The sequence below is a fragment of the Eptesicus fuscus genome, chromosome 9 (assembly GCF_027574615.1).
Source record: "Eptesicus fuscus isolate TK198812 chromosome 9, DD_ASM_mEF_20220401, whole genome shotgun sequence".
Lineage (NCBI taxonomy): Eukaryota > Metazoa > Chordata > Mammalia > Chiroptera > Vespertilionidae > Eptesicus > Eptesicus fuscus.
The window spans coordinates 6054924-6079951 of record NC_072481.1 but is presented as its reverse complement, the minus strand read 5'-3'; the positions used below and the strand labels follow the sequence as shown (position 1 = coordinate 6079951).

Here is a 25028-nt window from a genome sequence, read left to right as displayed (position 1 = left end):
TCCCACGTGATGCCTGTGCTACTGGTTCACGGACCACACTTTGAGTAGCTTTACTGACCAAAGCTTGGGACATACCAGCTGATGTATGCCATCAGTGTATGCCACACACTTCCAAACAGGCAGTTCCAAAACCTCTGTAATGGATCTGAGCAGAATAATCAGTTATATCACTGGCTTTTAAGTAAATACACCAGGTTGCTTATTTTCCCCACTTTGCATTAGTCTTTACTGCTTCTGGGGAGTGTAAGCTGCTCGCAGTTCGGAATTTAACATGGTATTCCTCATCGTCTGTTAGCAGCTGACCCAAGGCAGCTGCACTTCGAGTGTAGCAGCAGATCAAGGTGAGGAACTGGGCGGGACTGGGTCCCAACTGACCCGATCTCTTCTTGGCCAAGCCCATAAAGATGTGAGCACGGACCTGTGGGCATGTGTTCACACACAGTTCAGCACATTTGGGGTTTATTACTGACTGTGGTGTCAGTCTTTACCCGCCCAGACAGCTTACAATGACCACTGCTGAGAGACGTGTGATAGTTTCAGATGGCCTGGTGAGCGATCCCTGGGTCAGGAGTGACAGTTTTCGCGCTGTGGGCTTTGGACTGCTGGTCCCAGACTCCAGGAGGAAGAGAAAGGTCATCAGTCACCTGGCATTCCCAGGCAGTTTTGAGGCCACCCTGTTGACACCTCACACTTAAGGGAAGGACTGAGCAAGAAGGCCATTTCCACCGTGATGTTTTCAGCCTGCCTAGGTTCAGAATGTTCTTCCAACCAGGCAACTGTCCACCCTGCTTTAGAGCTTTGGTCTCTATTTTAGGAAATTCCCCAATAGTTAAGCTTGCTTCCAGGAAGTTTTGCTTTCTACCCAGGACTTGGAAAAATAAGCATAACCCTTGCCAAATCAAAAAAAGAAAAATTCCTAGATTATGTACCCTGAGAGAAGAGATCAAGTTCAAAAACCTTGAGCAAAATCCTCCAGAGCTACCTGTCAGCTCCATTTCATCAAAAAGTAAATTGTGCTTCTACATACGTATGTGATGATAATTAGGGATTGGTATATTTACCAGTTTTAATCAGCTTTCAAAATAACAGCTTGCCACCTCAGTCACCTTTCTATTGGCTGTACTAATAGAGGATTTCCGTGGTACAGAAAACCATTATGTATACATGTTGAATACCTTCCAGGATTTTCAGCAGCTTTTACTGTCTTATGATCATCTATTAGGCCTACCTTCTAAATGAGTAAGCTGACATCCCAGCAACCTGCACCAGCAAGGCAGTCAGCAGGCGGTGGGCAGGTGGCAGAAGGAAACTGGTATCTAAACAGTTACTACAGAATGCAGAGAATTGAGAGTTGATTATGGTTTAAATTAAAGAACAGCAGGGAAAGGCCATGTGGAGGACTTAGCCGTTAAGCTAAGATTTTTTTAAGACCTATTTGCTACCATTTATCAGGTGGTAACAACAATGATAGCAATAACAGCTACCGACATTGGTTGAGTGCTTTCTATGTATCAGGCACTGTTGTGAGCCACATTACGTATATTGATTCATTTAATCTTCACAATAACCCTATGAGTTAGGTGCTATTATTAATGTCCCATCTTACAGATGTGGGCAGTGAGGCACTGAAAGGTTAAGTAATTTGCCCAATGTCAGCTAGTAAATGGTGGAGCCAGGATTTGACCTAAAGAGTGTGACTCCAAAGCCCAGTCTCTTAACCACTGTGCTGAATTGCCTCTGCCTTAGCCAGGCTCAGCCTCATGTTATTAGAGGGCAAAGACATTAGTAATACTTTCTTGTATATGTCCAGCTTTTAAAATGCCATGGACTACAGTGCAGCTATCCGGAGACTCATTATGTAGGGAGGAAGCCAGAAATCCATGGATAGAAAAGGACCGATGTCCCCATTTCATTCGGCAGAACAGGGTCTATAAGGCAAGTCTTTAGTAGCTACTTGTACTCTTCCTTCTAATTCAGGGGTTTTCATTGTGTGCTCAGTGAGAACGCTTCACATAATTTTTTAGTTTGTCTCTTGTAGTATCTCTACTTCAGTTTCTGACATAAAACAGTAATTTGTGTAATGTCACTCATTGGTAACTCATCAAAAGCAGCAGCAAATTGTACACCTGAAACCTATATAATTTTATTAACCAATGTCACCCCAATAAATTAAATAATAATAAAATAAAAAAGCAGTAGTCCCCAGCCAGTGTGGCTTAGTGGTTGAGCGTTGACCCATGAACCTAGTGGTCATGGTTCAATTCCCAGGCAAGGCACATGCCTGGGATGCTGGCTTGATCCCCGGTGGGGGGCGTGCAGGAGGCAGCCAATCAATGTTTCTCTTTCATTGATGTTTCCACCTCTCTATCCCTCTCTTTTCCTCTCTCTGAAATCAGTTTTTAAAAAATAACTTTTTTTTTTTAAGCAGCAACAAATCTCCAGTTTGTCCCAGGGAGGGGATGGACTGAATCGGTGGTGGTTAGGTGATGTAGCACCTAGGGGTCTCTTCACTCCCTGTTCCACTTCACTTGAGAACTTCTTCTGTAACTTCAGTGATTTCCCTAGTTCAGGGAGGATTGACATGTTTATTCTGCTGAAGAAATCTTTTTTAAAGTTTGGAGTTTAGTAGTTAGGACCAGGCCAATACAGAAGAGATGTCATTTTTATAATAATTGCAACCATTTTTTGCTCATCTTTTCCAGCTAGGCCCTTAAGATAACATTCTCCTCAGGTGAGGAAGACTGAGGCTCAAATGTAGCAAACAAGTAATTTTCTCAGAGTGCCATGACCGCTAAGTTGCAGAACTGGGATTCCAACCAGGTGTTTCTACCCAGAGTAACAGGCACCCACGTGCACAGCACTTAACTGTGCCAACCACTGTTATAAATCCGTTACACATATAAACTAGTTAATCCTTAAAACACCCTATGAGGTGGGAACTATTTTCCTTATTTTACAGAGGCGGAAACCAAAGCAGAGGGGTTAAGTGACTTGCCCCAGAGGAGGAAACTGAGGCACAGAGGAGTTAAGTAATTTGCCCAAGGTTAAACAGCCAGATTCACACTCAAGCCGCTGAGATCCAGGGTGTGGCTGTTGATCACTGCACTGTACCAGTACTGTCTGTATCCAGAGCCTGATTCTTTCCATCCACCGCCCTACGCTGCCCCTGGAGTAACTCTCCATGCCTGGAAGGCTCAGAGATTTGAGGAAAGTTGGAGGGCATGTACTAGAAAGTAAAAACGAAATCTGCTGTATGCCTTTTGTCTCATTCCACTATGGTGCCATGTGCCTTGGGCTCACTGCTCACCTGATTGTAGCATGACTCATGATGCTGAGAACCTGAGCATTTCTCCTCTTCCTGTGTGACTCTACTGTCAGATGAGCCAGAGTCCTAATACAGAGAGGACCCAGGGCCCTTCCCACACTGCACAGGCCATTCGTTGAATGTACTCTGACTGTGACAGGCCCCATCCTCTCTGGGTCTGTAGAGCTCTCTGCTTCGCTGATAGAATCCAGCACAAATGAGTTGTAAACAGGTATTTTCTATACTGTGGTACATTCTAGAGGTTGCTGTTTTTGCTGTATGGCTTTTAATTAAATATTATTCTTTCATATTTGTGCTTTGGGGGAATTTTATAAATCAAAGAAGTAAAATAATAATTACATGGATGAGGGCTTTTTACAATTGGCCCTTGAAGCTGATGGTTTTCCGTTGTCACCTGTGGAATTACAGGCCTGGGGAGCTGCCAGAAGGGTCTCCAAAGATGACTGGCTAGAGTGGCTGAGGCGGCTGAGCCTGGAGCTGCTGAAGGACTCCTCATCGCCCTCCCTGCGCTCCTGCTGGGCCCTGGCTCAGGCCTACAACCCTATGGCCAGGTATGATGTGTGGGCTCCTCCTGCACAGCCTCAGATTGGATCGAGAGGATTTACACATAGGAAATCACAGATAAGAGTTGGTAATAGTAATAGGCAATTGTAAAAGGGCTAGTAGTTTTAATCTTGCTAACTTCTGGGGGGAAAGTAAACAAAAAGGCAAATGGAAAAAGCTCATATTGTAGGAAAAGCATCCTTTTTAACCTTGTTGGTAGACCTTTCCTTAGTAGATTTAGGTCCAAAATTTTATTTTTATTTCTTAGGTCCAAAATTTTAATTAAAAGTCATTTACAACTCTGAAAACAACTATATAATAGTTTAATATAACCTGTTTCCAATAATAATATTTTCTAATTATTTATTGCTGCATTACAAATACCCCAGAACTTAGTGGTCTAAAACAGCAACAGTCATTTTATTTTGCTCATGAATCTATGATTTGGGCAGGACTTGTGGAGACAACTGACCTCTGCTCCACAAAGAGTCAGTGGGGCTGTTCGTCTGGGGACTAGAAGATTTACTTTCAAGATGGCTTATTCATAGGTCTGGCAAGTTGGGGCTGAGTAGCAACTAGAAATTCAGCCCTGGCTAGGGGCCTTGGTTCCTCGCCACATGAATCGCTTGGTGGATTGCTCGGGCTTCCTAGAAGAATACTGGCTGGGTTCAAGAGTGAGTGTCCCCAAGGAAGTGCATGTATTTGTATGACCTAGTCTTGAAAGTCCCATAGTGTCACTTCTGCCACACTGTTGTCCAAGATAGTCAACAAAGACCCACTCACGTTCAAGGGACAGGGTTTAATTGACAGATAGGGATGTGGATGCCACGTGATAGGGGAGTGGCACAATTCTAGAAGAGTACTAGTATATGCAATAGGAGAGTGTTTTCGCCATCTTTGGAAAATAGAATTTGCCATGAAAAACACTTTTAAATAGTAAATCTTAAACAGGTTTTTAAAATTTGGTTTGTAAAAAGTTATAATGTATGCAAAAGATTTATAGTATAATATAAGTGAATAAAATGGAATGCAAAATGGTATAAATGTGTGTTTAAAACTATTAAAAACATATGTACATAGGGAAAAGATTAGAAAGTAATACAACAATGACTGTCTCTGATTAGGAAGATTTAAGCGATGATTATTTTCTCTTCATTTCCCCCCCCCCCTATTTTCCAAAATTTTCTACAGTGGGCCATTATTATTTACACTGAGGCATAAAATGGTGGTTTAGTTGTCAGATAGCTCTTCTCATTCACAAGAAGCAGAGAGCACGCATTTCATTTCATTTCACTTTGGCAGCACAGCTGGTGTGCTGTGGGAGTGTATTTAGCAGGTGGTGGTGAGTTAGCAGGGTATTTAGTGATGGTCCCTGAGACTATTGCTTTGATGCCATGACTTGGTTCATCTCATTTCTTTCAAGTATTTTTATCATGCTTTAAAAATAGTTCCTAGGACTTCTCTGTTTCCATAGTGTGCAGATTTCGTATGTTTAGCTGGCGTGGCATACCTCTCTTCTGCTCCAAGTCACTTTTGAGCATAATGTCATCCAAAAGAGACTTGTGGTAAATACACACATATGTGTTTATCTTCTTAGTGCCACATATTTTCATTTGGGATCCAATGTGGCCTCGGACCTAAAGCAGAAAGCGTATTTCTTAATTTGCATGGGACTTCTTCCCATCTTTATGTTATCCTTTGAATTTCAGATATTCTTCTTTCCAGCAGATTCCAAAATTACATACATTGGTCTGATTTAATCTTTTAATGTAACAAAAAGTGAATGCAGAGCCGTCAAATGCTAAACCTACACATTATCAGCATATTCTGTAGTTTCCAAGTCTCCTCTCCCACATTCACCTAAAAAGAGGGGTAGGATTAAAGTCCAGATGTCAGGGGTAGCAAATATGTCCACCCATATAATGCTGTAGTGATTTTTCAAATAGTTTTAGTAACGTTGGAAATGGCACCTCTGGTTCCAGGTCTTCCTAAGGTCCCAGCTGTAAGAGACTGGCTCAGAGAATCCTTCAAGACTTACGGACTTGGATTCTGTTCTCTAATGCTTCCAGTTTCTTAAGTTCTGTTGTCATTTTGTTTATGACCATCCAAAAAAAGGATTCCGGTTTTATTTTGAAAAGAAGTAGCAGATGCTGCCTTTGCCATTTCCAATTTAGGAATTTGGACATTGTCTGAGAAACTTCCCAAGAACCATTGGAGGATTATTTTCAGAATCTGTTACTGCCAACTTCTGTGATAGAAGTCCCCTTTCTGTTCGTTTTTTCCAGTGAGGAGAAGTGATGCAAAAGCTGCCAAGAAATGTGCCTTTTACTTTTCTCTTCTCTTCTGTCTCCTCCTGCCCCCACACAGTCCCTGTATGTCACGGTGCCTTTACCTGCACTTTAAAATACAGTCATCAGTAGCCACAGATTATTTTAATTTAGTTGAAATGAAATAAAGTTTAACATTCAGTTCCTCAGTCGCACTTAATATAGTTCATGTCCTCAGTGTCCAGTGGCTACTGTGTTGGACAGGGAAGATATAGATGATTCTCAGCAAGTTCTGTTGGACAGCACTGGTCTGTATAACCAGTATCAGCGAGGCCAGGAGTAGACTGGTGGGTATGACTGCGCCAGGCAGAGGCATGAGAGGTGTTCCAACCTCTTTCTCCACTCCTCTCTGCCTTCAGGGATCTCTTCAACGCTGCCTTTGTGTCCTGCTGGTCTGAACTGAATGAAGACCAGCAGGACGAACTCATCAGAAGCATTGAGTTGGCCCTCACCTCACAGGACATTGCCGAAGTCACACAAACCCTCTTAAACTTGGCTGAATTCATGGAACACAGTGACAAGGTGAGACTTTCCCCGTTGTTCAGATGGAGCCCGACAGGGAACCAGCTGGTGGGAGGGGAGAAGCCCCCACGCAGCCCACTCTTATTTGTGCCCCGCCTGCCATTTTCCTATGCTGTGGGGTTCTGCTCTCCTCCAGGGCCCCCTGCCATTGAGAGACGACAATGGCATTGTTTTGCTGGGTGAGAGGGCTGCCAAGTGCCGAGCATATGCCAAAGCGCTACACTACAAGGAACTGGAGTTCCAGAAAGGTCCCACCCCCGCCATCCTAGAGTCTCTCATCAGGTAAACCCTTTTAAATTGCTGTCTTTATCTCCAATGACCTCTCTTCTCCCGCCAGTTCATTGGAGTCGCTTGGAGACTTCTGCTCTGTGAAATCTGCCTCTCGGGTCTGGTCAATACATTTAAATGAGATGTGATGCAGATGGCTCTCCCCAGTATTCCAGCCCTAATTGTCATTTCTCTTGATCCTTAGCACTGGGGCTCCTCTTGTTTTCCAACCTGTGCTTACTTGTCCCAATGAAGTCAGTCTGGAAGCAACTGTTTCCATAGCAGCCTAGAAAAATAGCTTTTATGTCTAGTTAGGTAGTGCTCTCTGGGGCAGGAGTGGGAAGTGCTGGTTCCTGAGCCTCAGGGGCCACCCAATGGCAGGGCGGGCTTTACTGATGCATATGTTGGCGCCTGCGTTGTGCTCCTCTGGAGTTCTGTGATTATAGAAGGCAGAGCGATGTCTGAGAGTCACTGGTTCTTCCCCCTGATTTGGTTATGTTCTGTCCTCTCATAAACTGGTACTGAGTCTTCTGGGTATGGAAAAAATAGGTTGTTTAATAAATTTTCTGCCCTAACCGGTTTGGCTCAGTGGATAGAGCGTCGGCCTGCGGACTGAAGGGTCCCAGGTTCGATTCCGGTCAGGGGCATGTACCTTGGTTGCGGGCACATCCCCAGTGGTGGGTGTACAGGAGGCAGCTGATCGATGTTTCTAACTCTCTATCCCTCTCCCTCCCTCTCTGTGGAAAGTCAATAAAATATATTTTTAAAAATAAATAAATAAATAAATAAATAATTTTCTGCTGTTATGAAATTACAAGCAGCCTGAAACGTTAGTTCCTGCTCTTGGAGAACTGCTCACTTCCCCTAATGATGACCAGAGAATATTAACCCTGGGATCTAATTATCTTCTTATAAATGCCAACATGATAGTGTAGGAAAGATCACCTGGCTTGTCAGTGCCTCCAGAGCGGCTGGAACAGGCTGCTGTGTGTGGTGCTTCCCTCACTTGAGAGCGTAACCAGATAGCAAGTTCTCTGCCAGCTCTGCTTTTGAGTAGACACTAAAAGTGTTCCTGTACACACTAAAATGTGATTTTTAAAAAAATAACACAGTACAGTCATGTATTTTGCCCAGCTGAATTGGACTTGGAGAATGTTGATGTCTAAAATACCACATGTTATTTTAGAAACCTGCCATTCCTAGGGTAGGCTTCAGTTTCCATTAGGTACAGCAAATGTGAAAACCTGCGTTTCTTCCTCCCGTCTCTGCCTTAGGTAATGCAGTCTTGTTTGGTAACTAATAGAAAACCCGGTAACTGAATATAATAACTTGAACATCAAATCACTAGTTTTGCATATTAACTTCCCTGCTAACCTTTTCTGTTTGATACCTCTCCAAAGCCTTCCTCATCCTACCCCAGATTTCCTCCCACATTTGAGAAGTCATAGAAGCATTAATGTTTATGCAGATTTGTAGTAGAAAGATATAGTCAGGGGCCTGGAAATATGTTAAAGAAGGTCATTTAACTTATTAAGCCAATATAATTGAAAATAAGTCCTCAGAATTCCCTACAGATTAATGTTGGCTTTAAGAAAACAAACACCTCTGTTCCCAGGTAAAGCCAAGACTGGAAGCTCTGTGGTTTGTTCCTAGTCTGATTCAGCTCAGCTGCCTCCCTTCAGTTGGTCTCCAGACCAGAAGGTCCACCTGTTTTTGTTTCCATTTATAGATTTTTCTACTGATTTTCTGAACTGCTTTTCCTAAGCACCATTGCAATGTTCTGGTGCCATTTTCACTGAAGAAAGTTTGAAGAAACAAACTACTGTTAAGGAAGCTTCTCTCAGCACTGCCCAGTCCTCTAGTGAGCCTCTTGGAAACTCCTCCCAGGGGTCAGACCAGTGGTGGTTGTACATCCCTGAGCCACTACGTTGGTCTGGTCTTGGGGACCTTGCTCTGCAGTAATAGATGGAATTCCCTGCCTCACAGTAGCTACTGGAGAGCTTGCAGCTCAGTTACTGGCCCGCCTCTGACAAATTACAGATGTCTTACCTGTTTTGTCTATTGCCTTCCTTGCCTCCAGCTTTATTTTTCCTACTCTTATTTTCTCTTCACTATTTGTCCCCTTTTTAAAAGCTCATCCACTATATACACTGAGTGAACTGCCTTATTCTTTTTTTTCTTTAATTTAAATTCTTTATTGTTTAAAGTATTACATAAGTCTCCTTTTCCCCCCATTGACTTCTCCCTGGCCATCACCCACTCCCCCCAGCACATGCCTTCACCCTGGGATCCCCCGCCTTATTCTTTTTGAAAGAATCAGGTTTGCTGTACACAAGAACATCTTTGCATAGCTGATTCTTCAATGCAGCATTGTTCTCTTGCTGCTGGATTGATCTATTGGTCTTCCTACCTATTGACATTTTCTCCCTATCTGCTCCAGGACAAATTAAATCCATGTGCAATCCCCAAGCCAGAGCTATCATTAGACAGTATAAATTATACTCATTTCCTCAAAACTCATATACATCGGTAAGTGTAATAGCTTCTTAGGGAAACAGAGGATTAAATCGATATTTGATTATTTGGAAACACAAATACTAGTACATACACATACACATACATGGCTTTACTTGGTTAGCCCATAGCATTAGGGTAAGGTCTGGTGGCCTACTAAGTTAGTCTGTTCAAGCTGCTGTAATTACCATAGATTGGGTGGCTTAAGCAATAAACATTTATTTTTCACAGTTCTGGAAACTGGGAAGTCCAAGATCAGGGTTAGATTGGTTGGATTCTGGTGAGACCCTCTTCCAGGTTGCAGAAGTTTTTTCACATGGTGGAAAGTTCTGTGGGGTCTCTTTTATAAGGGCTCTAATCCATTCATGAGGGCTTCACCCTCATGGCCTAAAGATCTCCCAAAGACCTCACCTCCAGCTACCATCACATTGGGGATTAGGCTTCAACATAGATTTGGGGGGGACATACAGTCAGTTTATAGCACCTGTTTTTCTTTCTCTACAGTAAGTAGAAGAGAGAGGGTCTGATCAGAACTGGATGCTTTCATTGCCCAGCCCCTGACATACCTTATTTTAATAAAATGTTCTAATTGACACATCTGCAGAATTAAAACTAGAAACAGGAGCCAGTGCAACTCTAACAACTGCCCAACAGGCCTGTTCTTTTTCATACCGTTTGTACCTTCTTGTCTCACGTCTTAGAGGATGTGCTCAGAACAACATTGCTCTCTCCTTTGGCTGCTGGGGGTTCTGTCCTCTAAGATCAGAGACGGTGCTTTGCTCATCTCTGAGTCTTGGTGTCCATCAACCTGCACAGAGAGGCTTTAAAAGTGTTTACGGTCAGAGTCTGTTCCCTGTAGGTGAGTGGCTGGGTGTTCTGTGCATTTTTTAACAGCCGCTCTCCCTTTTCCCTCTGTCCACTCTCAGAAGTCTTCCCAGAACGTGAATAAACCACAGACACTGGCTTAGAACCTCCGTCTTATGGTGGTGTGTGTTTTTTTAAGTAACTTTTTAAAAATTAAATGTTAATCTTGTTGCAAAAAGTTTATACTTCAGTTACTCAACTGTGTCTATCTATATGGTATACTAGAGGCCCAGCATGCGATTGAAATTGCGCGAGGAGGCGCCCCGCCTCCCGCCTCCTCCTGGCTGCTGATAGGTCGTTATGGCATGATGGTGTCATGACCATTAGCATATTAGCTCTTTATTATCCTATCTAATAATAGACAAATATGCAAATTGACCACACCTCCGACACACCCACAAGCCATGCCCACAAGCCACGCCCACCATCCAATCAGAGCGAGTAGGCAAATTAACCCAAACCAAGATGGCTACAGCCACAGAGAGCAAGGTTTCCTAGGTAACAGAGGAAGCCAAGCTTTCTGCCTGCCCTTGCCAGGCCTATGCCTCCACTCAAGCTACAAAGTTTCAATTATAGAAGGTAAACAAATTCAAACAAATGGCGGCAGAATGGAGCTTGAGAGAGCAGGCCAGGGTTGCCGCCGGCAACAGGGGAAGCAAAGCTTTCTGCACACCCTGGCCAGGCCCACCCGCTTAAGGCAACAAAGTTTCAATTATAACCCCAATAAAATGGCTGCCGGCCTCAGAGCAAGCAGGAGGCTTGGCTCCACTCCAGGCTGCAAAGTTTCAATTGTAGAAGAAAAATAAATTCCAGATACCAGGGCCTCCGCTTGGGTTGCCAGGGGGCGTGGCCGGCCTGCAAACCAACACAGGCCCCTCGCTCAGGCCGCCCCACACCCCAAGGGAACCCCCACCTGATCTGGGATGCCCTTCAGGGCAAACCAGCTGGCCCCCACCCCTGTACCAGGCCTCTATCCTATCTAATAAAAGAGTAATATGCAGATTGATCATCACTGCAACACACAATATAACTGCCCCCATGTGGTCAAAGATCCTGCCCCCATGTGGACACAAGATGGCCACCACAAGATGGCCAGCAGGAGAGGGCAGTTGGGAGGCACCCTGCCTGAAAGGGAGGGCAGTTGAGAGGGACCAAGCCTGCAAAGGAGGGCAGTTGGAGGTGATCAACCCTGCAGGAGAGGGCAGTTAGGGTGACCAGGCCGGCAGAGGAGGGAAGTTGGGGGCAAACAGGCTGGCAGCAGAGTGGTTAGGGGGTGATCAGGCTGGCAGGCAGAAGTGGTTAGGGGCAATCAGGAAGGCAGGCAGGCAAGCAGTTGGGAGCCAGCAGTCCTGGATTGTGAGAGGGATGTCCGACTGCCCGTTTAGGGATCCGACTGCCCACCGGGATCGGGCCTAAACGGGCAGTGGGACATCCCTTGAGGGGTCCCATATTGGAAAGGGTACAGGCTGGGCTGAGGGACAACCCCCCTCCGTGCACGAATTTCGTGCATCGGGCCTCTAGTATAGGATATAAAAGCCTAAGCAACCATTCGACTGTGATGTGCACTGACCACCAGGGGGCAGATGCTCCGACTGGTGGGTTAGCTTGCTGCTGGGGTCCCACCTGTCGGGACTGGGCGAGAAGGGCTGGATATGCCCTGGAGCCCTCCTGTGGTCCCTCCCTGGCCCCGATCATGCACTGGTGGGGTCCTTCAGCCTGGCCTGTGCCCTCTCGCAATCCAGGACCCCTCGGGGGTTGTCAGAGAGCTGCAGGCCAGGCCGAGGGACCCCACTGGCGCACGAATCCGTGCACCGGGCCTCTAAGTATAACAATAAGAGTAAATTTCAGCAACTGTAGGTTTTGATGAGCACAATATAGATACTTTCCTCCCCCAAATTTATTGAGGGATAATTGACAAATGTAATTATATATATTTAAAATATACAGTATAAGGATGTGATATACATTATGGAATGATTACCAAGATCAAGATAATACCTTCATCGCCTTGCATACCTAAATTTGTGTATGTGTTTGTGGTGAGAATGCTTAAAATTTACTCTCAGCAAATTTCAAATATACAACATACAGTACTATAGTCACCATCCTCTACATCAGATCCTCAGAACTTATTTATCTTATAATTGAAAGTTTGTACCTTTGACCTATACCTCCCCATTTCCCTATCCCCATTCTATTCCTGGCAACCATTCTATTCTCTGTTTCTGTAAAATCAACTTTTTTTTTTAGATTTCACATAAGTGATGCCATATAATATTTGTATCTTTGTCTTATTTTACTTAGCATATTGCCCTCCAGATTCACCCATGTTGTCGCAAATGACAGAATTTCCTTCTTTCATACACTCTGTGTGTATGTAGGTTGTCTATCACATTTTCTTTACCCATTCATCTGTTGAAGGACATTTAGGTTGTTTCCATATCTTGGCTATTGTAAGTAATACTGCAGTGAACATGCGTGCAGATACATCTTCACGATAGTGATTTTGTTTCCTCAGATATATGTCCTGAAGTGGTATTTCTGAATCATACAGTAGTTCTATTTCTAATTTTTTTGGAACCTCAATACTATTTTCCATAGTGGCTGTATCAAATTGCATTCCCACCAACAGTGCACAAGGTTTCCCTTTCTTCACATCCTCGTCAATACTTGCTATCCCTGTCTTTTTTTATAATAGCCATCCTGCCAGGTGTGAGGTGTGCGGTGATAGTGTGTTTTTGATGATTAGGGGTGAGCTTATTGGCCATTTGGATGTCTGCTTTGGAAAAATGTCTATTCAGTCCTTTGCCCGGTTTTTAATTGGATCATTTGTTTTTTTGCTATTGAGTTGTCTGAGTTCTTTATATTTTAGTTATTAACCTCTTATTAGGGGTTAAGGTTTGCAAATATTTTCTCCCATTCTGTAAGTTGTCTGTTCAATTTATTAATTGTTTTCTTTGCTATGCAGAAGCTTTTTAGTTTGAGGAGTTCCACGTGTTTATTTTAGTTTTTGTTGCGAAGAACCTCAGTTTTGTTTTAGTTGTGGGGTATATGGGAAATGAGAGAAGATCATGTACTTCTGCCATAGGCATCTTAGGCTCTTTCTTCTCTCGTCTCCTTCTAACCCCTGATCTTTTTATCCTGTCTTTTCTGGAAGTATTATGCTGGCTGCAAAGCATCTCAGATTCCCCTGCCTGCCTTAGGAAGTTTCTGTTTGAATGCCTGTCCCATAGGAAGCCCTACTCGAGTGTACTTTTCTATTCAGTTTATTTCTTTGAAAATCCCCAAGGTTCTTGTTTTTGAGGTTAAGTAGGTTCCCAACAATCAAGGACCATTGATAAAATTTAAAAATACTGAGTAGGAATCATGGCTTACTATAAATGGTTCTTTTTGGCAAGAAAAAATGACTTCCTAAAGGTCAAGACTGTCATCTGTTATGGCTAAAGATATTTTCCCTCTCTAATGTGTTAGTTTGCTCAAGTAGAAAGTAGTTTGCAAAGTTTTTTGAAGCCAGGTGATGACATTGGCCTCCATAAAATTAGGCGGGTAGGTCAGATCTGACCTCTTCTAGTGACTGTTGCCTTTTTAAAGTCCCTCGCCTTATCTTTTAATATGTTTTTATTGATTTTAGAGAGAGAGGATGGGAGAGGGATAGAAAGATAGAAATATTGATGAGAGAGAAACATCATTGATTGGCTGCCTCCTGCATGCCCCCTACTGTGGATCGAGCCCGAAACCCCGGGCATGTGCCCCCAACCGGGAATCAAACCAGCAACCTCTTCGTTCATGAATCAATGCTCAACCACTGAGCCACACTGGCCAGGCTCGCCTCTTGATTTTTGGCCTCCTGCTCATCCCATGGTTTCTTGAAGTCTGCAACAAACTCGGAGTCTCTTTCTCATTGTTCTCTGAGTTTTCACTTAAACTTTTTATCATGCTCTGAGTGGTAATGGTGATCATTTAAAAACGATCAAGTGTTAAAAGTTTATTGTAGAAGAAAAAAGAAACTTTGAACATTTAAAACAATCTATATTTTATTTTTACAAAGCAAAATGCTTATAAACAGCATGAGTTATTAACTATAGTGCCATCTTCCTTCATTTTTCAACCAATTGTATAGACAAGATAAAAGAGGAAGCTCTTTTCTTAAAGAGTAAATAAAAATAGATCTATCTGTGGACTGAATCATTTCAGGCAGTGTCTAGACTGAATCATTTCAGGCAGTGTCATGCAAGCATCCATGAGGGAACTTATCGCCACCGCCCACTGAGCTCCCCGGCCACCACCAGACCCACTTCCTGCCTTCAGTGCTGTACCTTGATGGAGGCTGAGCAGGGGAGGCTCTCAGAGGCCACCTGCAAGGCCCATTGCCTGGAGTTTCCTCCAATCAAGTCCATCCTGGGTCAGCTCACCTCCAGCAGAACAATTACTGTCTTTTTTTCTTTTTTTTTTTAAGTGTAGACTGAAGGTAATTTCATTGGATTTAAAAATAGAAACTCCTCTCTTCTATTACCCCCTTTCGTTCCTTTCACACCTAGGTCTTCTCCTTGAGAATCAATATATATGGTTCTCTTTAGCAAAGGGACTAGTTTTCTGCCCTCACTTCACCTTAGAAATGGATAAAGTCATCTCACAATTTTTTTTTCATAGAAAAATCATGTGGAAAAAAGAAGCTGCTGCTATGTCAGGGATCACGGCCACAAGAGCCCACTCAGGCAAGCCCCCCGAGAAGTCCGTGTCAGGACCCATTCATTGCGTTCCAGTGCTTCATCCCATTTACTGTAACATCCTGGGTCATATCATTGTATTGTGCTCCTCAAAGACTTACTCTCTCATGGAGACTTTTCTCATAAGCTCTTTTCCATTCATACCCTGTCTATCCTCTCTTCGGTCCTCCTCCGCCCTGCCCAGCCTCCATTGGTCTCCCATTTCTCCAGCCCTGCTCCACAGCAGGCCTCCTTTAGGGCTGGAAGTCTTCTGGGCGGATCTTCATCTCCACCCGTTTGAGGGAGTAGGTAGAGCCATGCCAGCCGTACCAGGTGATGCCGTCCAGGTGCTTGTTGTGCTCCCCGAGGCGGTAGAAGACCCCGTTGAGGTTGGAATCTGTGCAGCAGTTGTACCAGTATCCACCTGGCACAAGAAACAGATCAGCGCTAGTGGGCTGAGTGTGTCCTCCTCCCTTGGAAATGGCTGATAGGCTAGGCCAGTGGTCGGCAAACTGCGGCTCGCGAGTCACATGCGGCTCTTTGGCCCCTTGAGTTTTTAGCAAAGGCCAGCTTAGGAGTACCCTAATTGAGTTAATAACAATGTACCTACCTATATAGTTTAAGTTTAAAAAATTGGGCTCTCAAAAGAAATTTCAATCGTTATACTGTTGATATTTGTTTGGCTCTGTTGACTAATGAGTTTGCCGACCACTGGGCTAGGCTGCAGGGATTGTTTAGTTGTTTTTTGACTAGTAGTTAAGCAGTTGGGGCCAGTATAAAAAGGAAATACCGAAGCCAGGATATCAGCCATGCAGTTATAGTTCACACTTTCTCTTTAAGTGGGACTCTGGGCTTTTATACCTGAACTCCCCCCACCACCCCCCAAATCTCACCTTTGCGGAGCTGTGCGCACTTGTCTAAGCAGTTGTCATTGTCCTTGTCCTTGGTGCTGAAGGCTGTATTGTTGTGATAGATGAGGGCGTCATTTCCCACGTTACCACTGTAGTTCCCCAGAAAGAGGCGATAGCTGTTCAGTTCATTGCCCAAAACAAAGTGGCTGTACTCGGCGTAGCGCTTGTTGCCTTCCCAGTCCTGTCAGAGGAGGCAGAGCCGGAGAAAAACTGCAGCAGGTAACATTTCATCCCACCCTGCACTGCTCTCTCCAGCCGCAGCCATACATCTCTACCGCTGGGAATCAGAAAACAAGGGTCCTAGACCAGACTGCTCTCCGGAGTCACCATACACCTTGATTAGTCTCTCTGTATCCCCTCACTTCCTTGTTCGTAAGGGGTAGATGTGTGTTTTTACAGTCTCCCACTTAAAGATGTCATCAGAGTAATTTGAGAATATAGTGATGCTCTATCCTGTGTCAGTAAGGTTTGCACTTAGAGGACCTTGTGCCCAGGTCACTGACTGTTGGATTACTCTGCTCTGGCCCGAGTCTGGCTTCTTCCTGTGTACCTGCAGCCTCACTTTTCTGAAAAATAGGAATGAACCTATTCTTTCTCAACTGTACTGCAACCTGAAGGGAAATTGTCAGAATAAACATACAAGCCTAAAGTGAGTAAGAATAAGAATGTCATCCCCAGAATTGTCCAGTCACGTGTGGAGGCCTGGTCCAGTCCCAGGACCCAGGCCTTGTGCTCACCTCCATCTCCACACGTAGCCGGGTTGGCCGTCTGGAGAGCCGGTGGATGTGTTCATTCCCCAGCCAGAAGTCCCCGCGGATGCTGCCAAAGCCCTGCTTGTACTGCTTCCAGTCCCGGTAGAAGGAGACGAGGCCACTCTTTCGTCTCTGAATGATGGTCCAGCCACCACCTGCCATCTCCATGTCACAGAACACCTGGAGCAGAGAGGATGCTCTGGTCAGGGACCCGCAGAGGCAGGAGCAGGGGTCAAGGGGTGTGTGCATTTCCATAATCCCCCAGGTGCACTAAAGCACAGCTCTGGCCAGTGTGGGCGAGCTGGGGAGGGGTGGTTTGCTGAGGAAGATTCATCGAAATTTAGGATGGGGGCAGGTAAGTGCACGTGGAGTTTGAAGGGAAAACTCCAGGTAATTCTGATAGGCTCCCTCCATGGTCTCTCTTTTCTCTTCCCCCAAAGAGTAGCTGTTCTAGAACATGGCAAGAGATTTTAACTAGTTAGGTGGTGGTTCTAGAATGATCTCACCTGGTGTTTGGTTGATAATGGTTTGAAAGGGCAAAACAGATGCCTGGACTCCCCCCTCCCCATAATTGAGTGTTTGGATAGTCCCCCGGTGTGTGTGTTCTATTTTGAGTCTCCCTTTTGTTAGACTGACTAGCCCTGTTGTCCCTTTGAGGGCAAGGAGGACAGGGGCAGAGCATGGGTGGTGATGGCCTCACCTCCAACTCAGGGCTGCCCAGGAAGTCATCGGGAGGAAGCTTATACACTCCGGAGATGCGGTAGTTCTTCTGGTAGAGGGACGAGCAGTCATAGATGGCATCTGCAAAAGGGACAGACCACAGCAGTGAGCGTGCAAACCCCGGCTCCCGGCAGCCAGGCCTTCCTGTTGCATGGAAATCGAAAGTTTAAGCACAAACTTAATTTCTACCACAAAATTTACATTAGTGTTCTTAACTAGGTAGTAGCTGCATGTGGGAGACCAAGAGCAGGTGTGTTTTGGCTTCACTGGGGCTGGGGCTGAGGGCTGGGGAAGCCCGTCCCCTGGAGGGCATCGGTGTGACAATCAAACAGGTGATCTAAGGTTTCCTATGAAGTAAATTATCCTGTGGTAGGGCTAGACCATGAATTCTGGGATTACTACAGTGTGTGAGGGCCACATAACATGCTAATAGATCCAACTTCTGGGACAGCCAGCCTCTATTTCCAGGTAATAGAGGGGAGTATCGTGGGGTTTTGTTGTTTCTTGGTTTGTTTGGTTGATTGGCCGGTTTCGTTGTTTTTCGGAAGTAATGGCTACTAGGGCCCTGATTAAGGGAGGTAGATTTATAATCTTACCTTTCCCCTGCCTTAATCTCACCCTGCTAGACAAGGGAAGTGCCTCTGAGGCACCCTGAGAGGCCTCCCCTGCACGGTTATTAGAACGAGGAAGTGAGAGCATTAGACAGGCCAGCTTTCACGCTGGGCTGATTTAAATGTGCCCAGGCTGCCCTGAGGCTACTGCTTTATACCAGATTTGTCTCCTGGTTCTAAATTGTGAAGACTTTGTGGAAGGTTCAGCCTTCCCTGAGAGGAGGCAGAGAGTGGCAACTCACTGACCAGAGAGCTTCTGCCCTCTGTGTCCTGGAGCTTCCCTTGGTGACCATGGCACTGGGCCTTCGAGAAGAGCACACAGACGGCAGAGCACGTCGGGGAGGGGAGCCTGGAGGACCCTGTCCTTTCCTGAACTCAAAGGAGCTGCGTTTGACTTCATGAAATTCCCTGCTGGGAGGTGAGAAACCCCATGTGGAGGAGCAGGGAGTGGCAGGCAGATTCATCTGTCCGCCCTGGTCGTCTTCATGTCTGATTTCATCTCACGGACCAAATCAGGACTCACTTGTCTGGAAAATGGCCTAAGAATACCTTTCTAGTCCCAAACTGAGGGTCAGGATGTACATGCTTAGAAAGTGATTTACACACATTGGCTTAGACACAAAATTGTTAAGCTTAATTTCATATGAACTGAGACTAACCAGTGACTTACTCTACTCTTAGTTCTTGATTTAAGTTTATAGTGTGACCAAAAAGCTTTTATATCAGCAAGAAATGACATATCTATAGGATATGCTCCTGGTAACTAATAATTTTGGAAAACCAAATTTCTCTCTAATAAATTCACCTTGACCAGTCTGAGCCAAGCTAATCAGAAACTGAAAGTTATTTTGCAAGAGAAAATATTAAGTGTGTCTTATTTTTGGCCTCCCAAAAATCCAAATTTCAACATTATCTTTTCTTATTTTCTATATTACTAGGCAGAATTTTATTTTAGATAATGGGGGAAATAGAAATATCAGAATTGAGGAACGTTGAGGACCCTGCCCTTTCCTGAAGACAGGAATTTTTCAAATGGCTTTGGGTCATGTCTGTACACTTCATTCTGAGCCATTGAGAAGACAGCTTGCGGAGAGATGATACCAAATTCCATTTATGCCCATTCCATAATGTTAGAGACATGAGAGAACTTCTAGAGCAACAGATGCTATGGTTTTGGTGTTCGCTCCTGCTTCCTTGGGACCAAGGGTCCAGCTTCTGAAGGGGACCAATGAGGAAACCGAGCCCTTTTTTTAAGACTTGCTGTGTGACTTTGGGCAAACTACGTAATCTCTCTGTGCTCCAAGATGGTAGTTCATACCTTCAGTGTGCTGAAACATTGTATTAATAAAAGAGACCTGTGAAGGTACTGGGTAAATTTACAGAACATTACAAATCAAAATAAATATTTCATAAACCTTTAGTAAAGAGAAAATAGAGCTGGTAGCACGTACCCAAGAAAGTGTACCTCCAAAGAACCCCCCGCAATTGTTCTGACGACCAGGTTATCTAGAAGCAACGTACAGACAGGAGACACTGGGCTGTTTGAGGGCAAGGTGGTGAGAAACGTGAGGACACGTGTTCCTTACCTGCCGAGGTCTGCGTGACCGTCTGCGCTGCCTGCAGCTGCATGATGTCAATCTGGTTGTTCATTTCAGAGTACTTGCTCTCGGCCTCCGTGAGCCGCGACTCCATACGCTTGGTGTTGCTCTCCAATTCCATCACCTGCATGACCACACTGACCCAGTCCTTCTCCTGCTTCTTGCTCAGTTCACTCAGCAGGCTGCTGAGGTTGGCAATTTGGGCCTTGAGCTCCTTCACCTCCTTGCAGCAGGCGGCCACTTTGAGCTGCCCAGGTGTCTTGGGCTTAGGGGGCTTCTGTGGCCACACGGGGTGGCTGACAAAGACCAAGATGAAAATGCAGAGCCAGGTCACAGCTGAGAGAGGTTTTGTCAGCATCTTTCGTGGGTCTGGGTGAGGAAGGCTCTTCCTGTGGGGAAATCTGGATCTGCCCGGCTGAGGCTTGCAAAGCTGCAGCAATTAAAACCTCACACTTGCACTCTTGATGAGCTCGCCACTGGTTTCTCTTTCCTGGCTCTTTCTTAGCCTTTGTCAAAGCTTGAGCTTCTGAAAGTGCAGCTTAATTGGGTATCCTATAGCTTTCCTTCCCAAGCCTAAATGCCCTACAAACTCAGCATCTTAAATATCGTTTGCTGCCTGCACCTCCACCCCGTGTGCATGGCGCTTTAGCCCCTCCCAGCTCATCTGGGAGGGTCAGGTGCCTGTTGGGTGAAGTCAGCGTAAACTTAGGCCAGAGAAGGGGAGGAGGGAGACAGGGCAAGTCTTTCTTTCCTTGCCGGCAGTCTCTGGGCCCAGACAAGAGCACTGTGAGTTTGTGTGTTTCTAGTTTCGCCTATTAGATTATGCCCTTGCCAGCCACTGGCTCAGCTCTATCAGCACGCAGAGCAGGGAAAGGGAATTTCCAAATTCCATTCTAAAGGTTATATAACCATGGGGTGAGTGCAAGGTAGGCAAAGAGAATTGGGAATAAGATTCCACTCACCCGGGGAGGCCTGTTAATGTAATCCATGCTGTTTATAGGAGGGTCTGGCCTACTGAATGTGCTTTTAACAGAGCTGCTGCTTCCTCCCTCTGGTCGTCATTCAGAGTTTCACAAAACTCCCATCCGACCTGGATCTAACACCATCTCACATTTGAACATTTACAACTTAGAAAAGCTCTAGAAAGAGGAAGATGGAGTAAATCTCTTAGGAAGCAAAAATAATGACTTTGTAGTTTGTATGCACAGGATTTGCTCTGTTTCCTTTCTTTTTACATACTTTCTCCTTCAACAGAGCGGGCTTCTCACACTTGACTTTAGCAAGGAGATGTCAGAGGTGACAGCAGGAATGAAAACTCAGGAGTAATTAGTCACCCACATTTCCATTGGTCTTCAGGCAGAACAGAGAATCCTTGGCCCGTGGTTCCAAACTTGGAAAATATATTAAGTCATAGAGAAAAGAATCCCCATCACCGAATAAAGCCATATCTCTAGTCTCATTTTCCTCTTGTGCCATATGGTTTGCAAATCTAAAATTATTCTGTATATATCCCTGAAAATAGAGATATTGTAATTTTTCATGTACTATATTTGAAGGGTAAACTTCCTTTGAAAACAAATGGAAAAAACCTGGGATTTTAGCAACCTTGAGTCCTTAAAATGAGGTTTTCACTAAGAATGTATACAAAGGTCCCTTTGTCCTTAAACAGTAACCCAGTCTTTGGAACATACTCTTGCACTTTCCATGTTATGGCGCCACTGAGGCAGTTCCTGGTCTGCTGCTGTTCGGCTGGGTCCTTCACACACAAGCCAAGCCGACCCCTGACAACTTTCCTTCCCTGCCATGACCTCCCAGAGTCCTTTCCAGTCAGGGCTTCTAGCTTCTCAGAAAGTCATTTCTGTCCAGGCAGCTGGAGTTACCAAACAATTTTTTTTTCTTGAAATAAAAAAGCAGTAGAGGATGACGTGGATCGGGGTTTGTTTTCTCATGTTGTCTCCTTTGCCTGCTAAAGGGTGAGGATGTTGCTGGCACCCTATAGCAAGTTACCGTTCAGCCCAAAAGATGCTGTTTACAGTTGGCACTGTCAACTGGTCCCAGATCTCTTCTTGCAAATATCTAGCCCAGCTGGGCGCTAGCAGTCTCAGTTCCATGAAGTTCATTTCACTAACTCGAATCTGAACCCAACTGCCAGCATCAGACACAGGGTCTGCTGAACTCCAAGAGGATCTTCAAGATAGTCTGCTAGCCGAAACCGGTTTGGCTCAGTGGATAGAGCGTCGGTCTGCGGACTGAAAGGTCCCGGGTTCGATTCCGGTCAAGGGCATGTACATTGGTTGCGGGCACATCCCCGGTAGGGAGTGTGCAGGAGGCAGCTGGTCGATGTTTCTCTCTCATCGATGTTTCTAGCTCTCTATCCCTCTCCCTTCCTCTCTGTGAAAAATCAATACAATATATTTTTTTTAAAAAAAGGTAGTCTGCTAGCCATCAAATGACACTGAGCTCAAACCGTGTGCCACGGAAGTGGTGTGTGCCATACAGTCATGACCCTTGGAGCTCCCGTGTAGCAGAGTGTAGGGAAACCATCAGAGACCAGCGGAGCTTTGTGGATTCCCAGTCAACTTTTTGTTCTTCGTGGTAGCTCTTTCCCCCACTAAACAGGAAAGTGTCGTGAGTAGGTGTTCATATCTGGGCAGAAAATGAACCAGTCGTACATATTTGCAACCCATGTAGCAGTCCTTTCTAGGGAAGGTAGGAGGGGGGTTGGCTCACTAGCTCTGGCTTTTAGCATGAGTGCCTACTCTCTGACATGTCTTTTCTGGAAACCTATTTCTAACATAAGGCATACACTGGAGACAGGCTTTTCTTATTTGAAGATTTTCTAACTCGCCTAAGCTGCCCAAATGTCAATTACAACCCCCCTCCCTCCCCCCCAATTTTTGAATAAAATAGCCAGTTAAGAGTATTCCCCGTCCAGGAGATGATCTACCCTCCAGAACATCCACAACCCTTCTATGCCCTAAATTCTGAATTTCTGAAAGAAGGCAAAGTAAGCCCTTGTTTTGAGAACAGCTAAGCCCATAGAGAAAATATGAAGAATATGAGATCAGAACGTTTCCTTCTCTGAGAGGCTTTCACTCCCTTCTCTAAAAATGGAAATTAACTAGAAAAATATGGAGAACCTGGGTTGGAGAGCTTAGAGTTTTTCCTTTTCTCCCTTTTGCTGGTGGTGAAAAGGATCAGCTTGGTGCTCCCAGGGAAAGCTGGTTTTGAAAATAAAGCTTATATTCTTAATGAGAAAAGCCAGTGAGCTTTTACTTAGCTTGGAAGTTCTCACTGACCGCAGTCCGAGCTGCACAGCCTTGGCTGGCACTGAGGACTGGCAGCGTTCAAGCAGCCCGAGGGCAACCGCTGGGAAGGGCCTAGAGGAGGTCTCTCCTCAGATGGGACTGTCGTGTCTCATTTTCTTAAAAATGTCCCCGTTGGAGAGAAAGTCTTCTTTTCTAAGAATCCCTGCCCATGCCTACTCTTAAACCATTACTTTCAACATTGGTGAGGGAGCCCTAGCCAGTTTGGCTCAGTGGATAGAGTGTCAACCAAAGGGTCAAGGGTTCGATTCTCTGTCCCTCCCCCTTCCTTCCACTCTCTCTAAAAATTAATGGAAAAAGATCCTTGGGGACGATTAACAAACAAACAAATTGGTGAGGGAGAGAAACAGCTGCCCTCAGAATCAGACTCCCTGTTTATTGAAAAGGTACATCTTAGAAGAACCTGCCTTGCTGTTAGTTAGTGTACTTCATGGGAATATTTTACTTCTGCAGCCTCTTCATGAGTCACAGCTTGCCTTGCTCTGTGTCGTCATTTAATATCTGACCCTTTGATCACTCAGTCCTCTTTCTATCTAACTGGAAGCCCAAGTCCATCACAGAAGCTATTTCCATCTGTTCCCCAAGCCTTCTAGTTTGCCACTTCTACCAAAGAGTACAGCCTGGATGTCTTAGAAACCATTTCTCTCAGGCCTCCTCCTGGAGCCGATTATTTAACTAGAGCACCTAGCCCAAAAGCCAATCTCAGATCTCTCAGGACTTGGTAGCAAACACCTGTTCCGTTAGCCAGGATGCAAGCGGCAGCACCAGTGCAGCCTCAGGTGCCTCGCAGTCCAGTTGGAGAAGCAGACAGCCGAACTTTAGGACAGTGTGACATGCTAGGATAGGGGACACAGAGGAGGAGGATTGTCCAACCAAGATGAGCTTCTGGAAGGCCTCCCCAGGGAAGTTGCAAAGGCACTGTGGGCAGAGGTACAGTCATGTGAAAGACCTTGGCTTTGGAGCATGCAGGTGGTGAGCATGCTGAGGAGTCCAGAGGCAGAGGACTCGGGTAGTTAAGGCTGGAGAGGTGGAGGGAGGCCAGGCCTGAGGGACTGCATGAGTCCACGTGAGGAGTGTGATTGCTATTCTGGAGACAGAGGGATGTGGGAGACATCCAAGAAGCTTTTACCTCTTGTTGCTTTGTTTTCCTGAGTCTTACCAGGAAAGTCGCTTTTGTCGCTGCCAAACAAGAATTTTAACTGGAAATGGGTGGCTTAGAACATTGAATTTCTTAAAATTGTAATGCATTCATATTAAATCCCCTGAAGGAGTCAGCTGGCTTGAGGCTTAAAGAAGTGGTATATGAAGGGCTTTAAATGCTTGGGTAAGAATCAAACAAATCTGGGTTCTAATCCCTGATTTAATTTGATAGTTATATCTAATCCCAGATATAACTTGATAGTTCTATTACTCTGGGCAAATTAAATTACATAATTTCTCTGAATCTACCAGTGCGAAATGGAAATAAAAATCATAACTACTTCACCTCACAGGATTTTTGTGAGGATTAAGTTAAATAAAGCAAAGGATTAAAAATAGCTAAGGCATTTTTGAGTAAGAAAAATAAAATTAGAGCAATTATACTACTAGAAATCAGATTTATCATAAAGCTACAGTAATTAAGGCAGGATAGTATTGGCACAGGATAGGCACATAGATAAGTGGAACAGAATTAAACATCCAGAAACAGACCCACACATATATGGACCCTGATTTATGACAGTGCAGCACCACAGAACAGTGAGGAAAGGACAGCCTTCAGTAAGCGCTGCTGGGTGAGTTAGATAGCCATAGGGGCTTGTGGGGGAGGTTCTGACCCTTACCTCACACCACACACAAAACTTCAAGCCCAGAGGAGATTTGAACTTTAAATGTGAAAGGTAAAACTGAAGCTTCTGGAAGATAACATAGGAGTTATCTTCAGCATCTTGGGATGAGCAAAGATTTCTTAAACAAGGTATTAAAAACACTAACCACAAAGGAAAACATGCAGTAAACATAGTCATTTGTGTGCATTACAAGACACCATGAAGAGAGTGAAA

The 25028-nt window shown here is 44.9% G+C and overlaps 2 protein-coding genes across 2 annotated transcripts in view; one reads left to right on the top strand and one right to left on the bottom strand.

Annotated features, from left to right (window-relative positions):
• Positions 1-25028, top strand: part of MTOR (mechanistic target of rapamycin kinase) — a 112925-nt gene that overhangs the window by 32187 nt on the left and 55710 nt on the right. The window contains exons 26-28 of the mRNA XM_008151774.3: positions 3734-3876; positions 6555-6717; positions 6854-6999. Of these exons, the coding sequence (XP_008149996.1) occupies positions 3734-3876; positions 6555-6717; positions 6854-6999 (452 nt within the window). The remainder of the gene's footprint in view (positions 1-3733; positions 3877-6554; positions 6718-6853; positions 7000-25028) is intronic.
• ANGPTL7 (angiopoietin like 7) lies at positions 14434-20018 on the bottom strand. The gene is made up of 5 exons (XM_008151773.3): positions 19649-20018; positions 17432-17532; positions 16717-16911; positions 15962-16160; positions 14434-15492 (listed from the first exon to the last, which is right to left on the bottom strand). The coding sequence occupies exons 1-5, from the start codon at positions 20016-20018 to the stop codon at positions 15323-15325; spliced, it is 1035 nt and encodes a 344-aa protein (XP_008149995.2). The 3' UTR covers positions 14434-15322.

What these genes read in the sequence shown, in the direction of transcription:
- ANGPTL7 (XM_008151773.3), bottom strand. Translation starts at nt 20,018, where the DNA reads ATGCTGACAAAACCTCTCTCAGCTGTGACCTGGCTCTGCATTTTCATC. An exon ending in TGGGCAGCCCTGAGTTGGAG is followed by an intron (nt 16,912 to 17,431) that starts GTGAGGCCATCA and finishes TCTCTGCTCCAG; the next exon opens with GTGTTCTGTGACATGGAGAT. An exon ending in GTGCGCACAGCTCCGCAAAG is followed by an intron (nt 15,493 to 15,961) that starts GTGAGATTTGGG and finishes TTCTTGTGCCAG; the next exon opens with GTGGATACTGGTACAACTGC.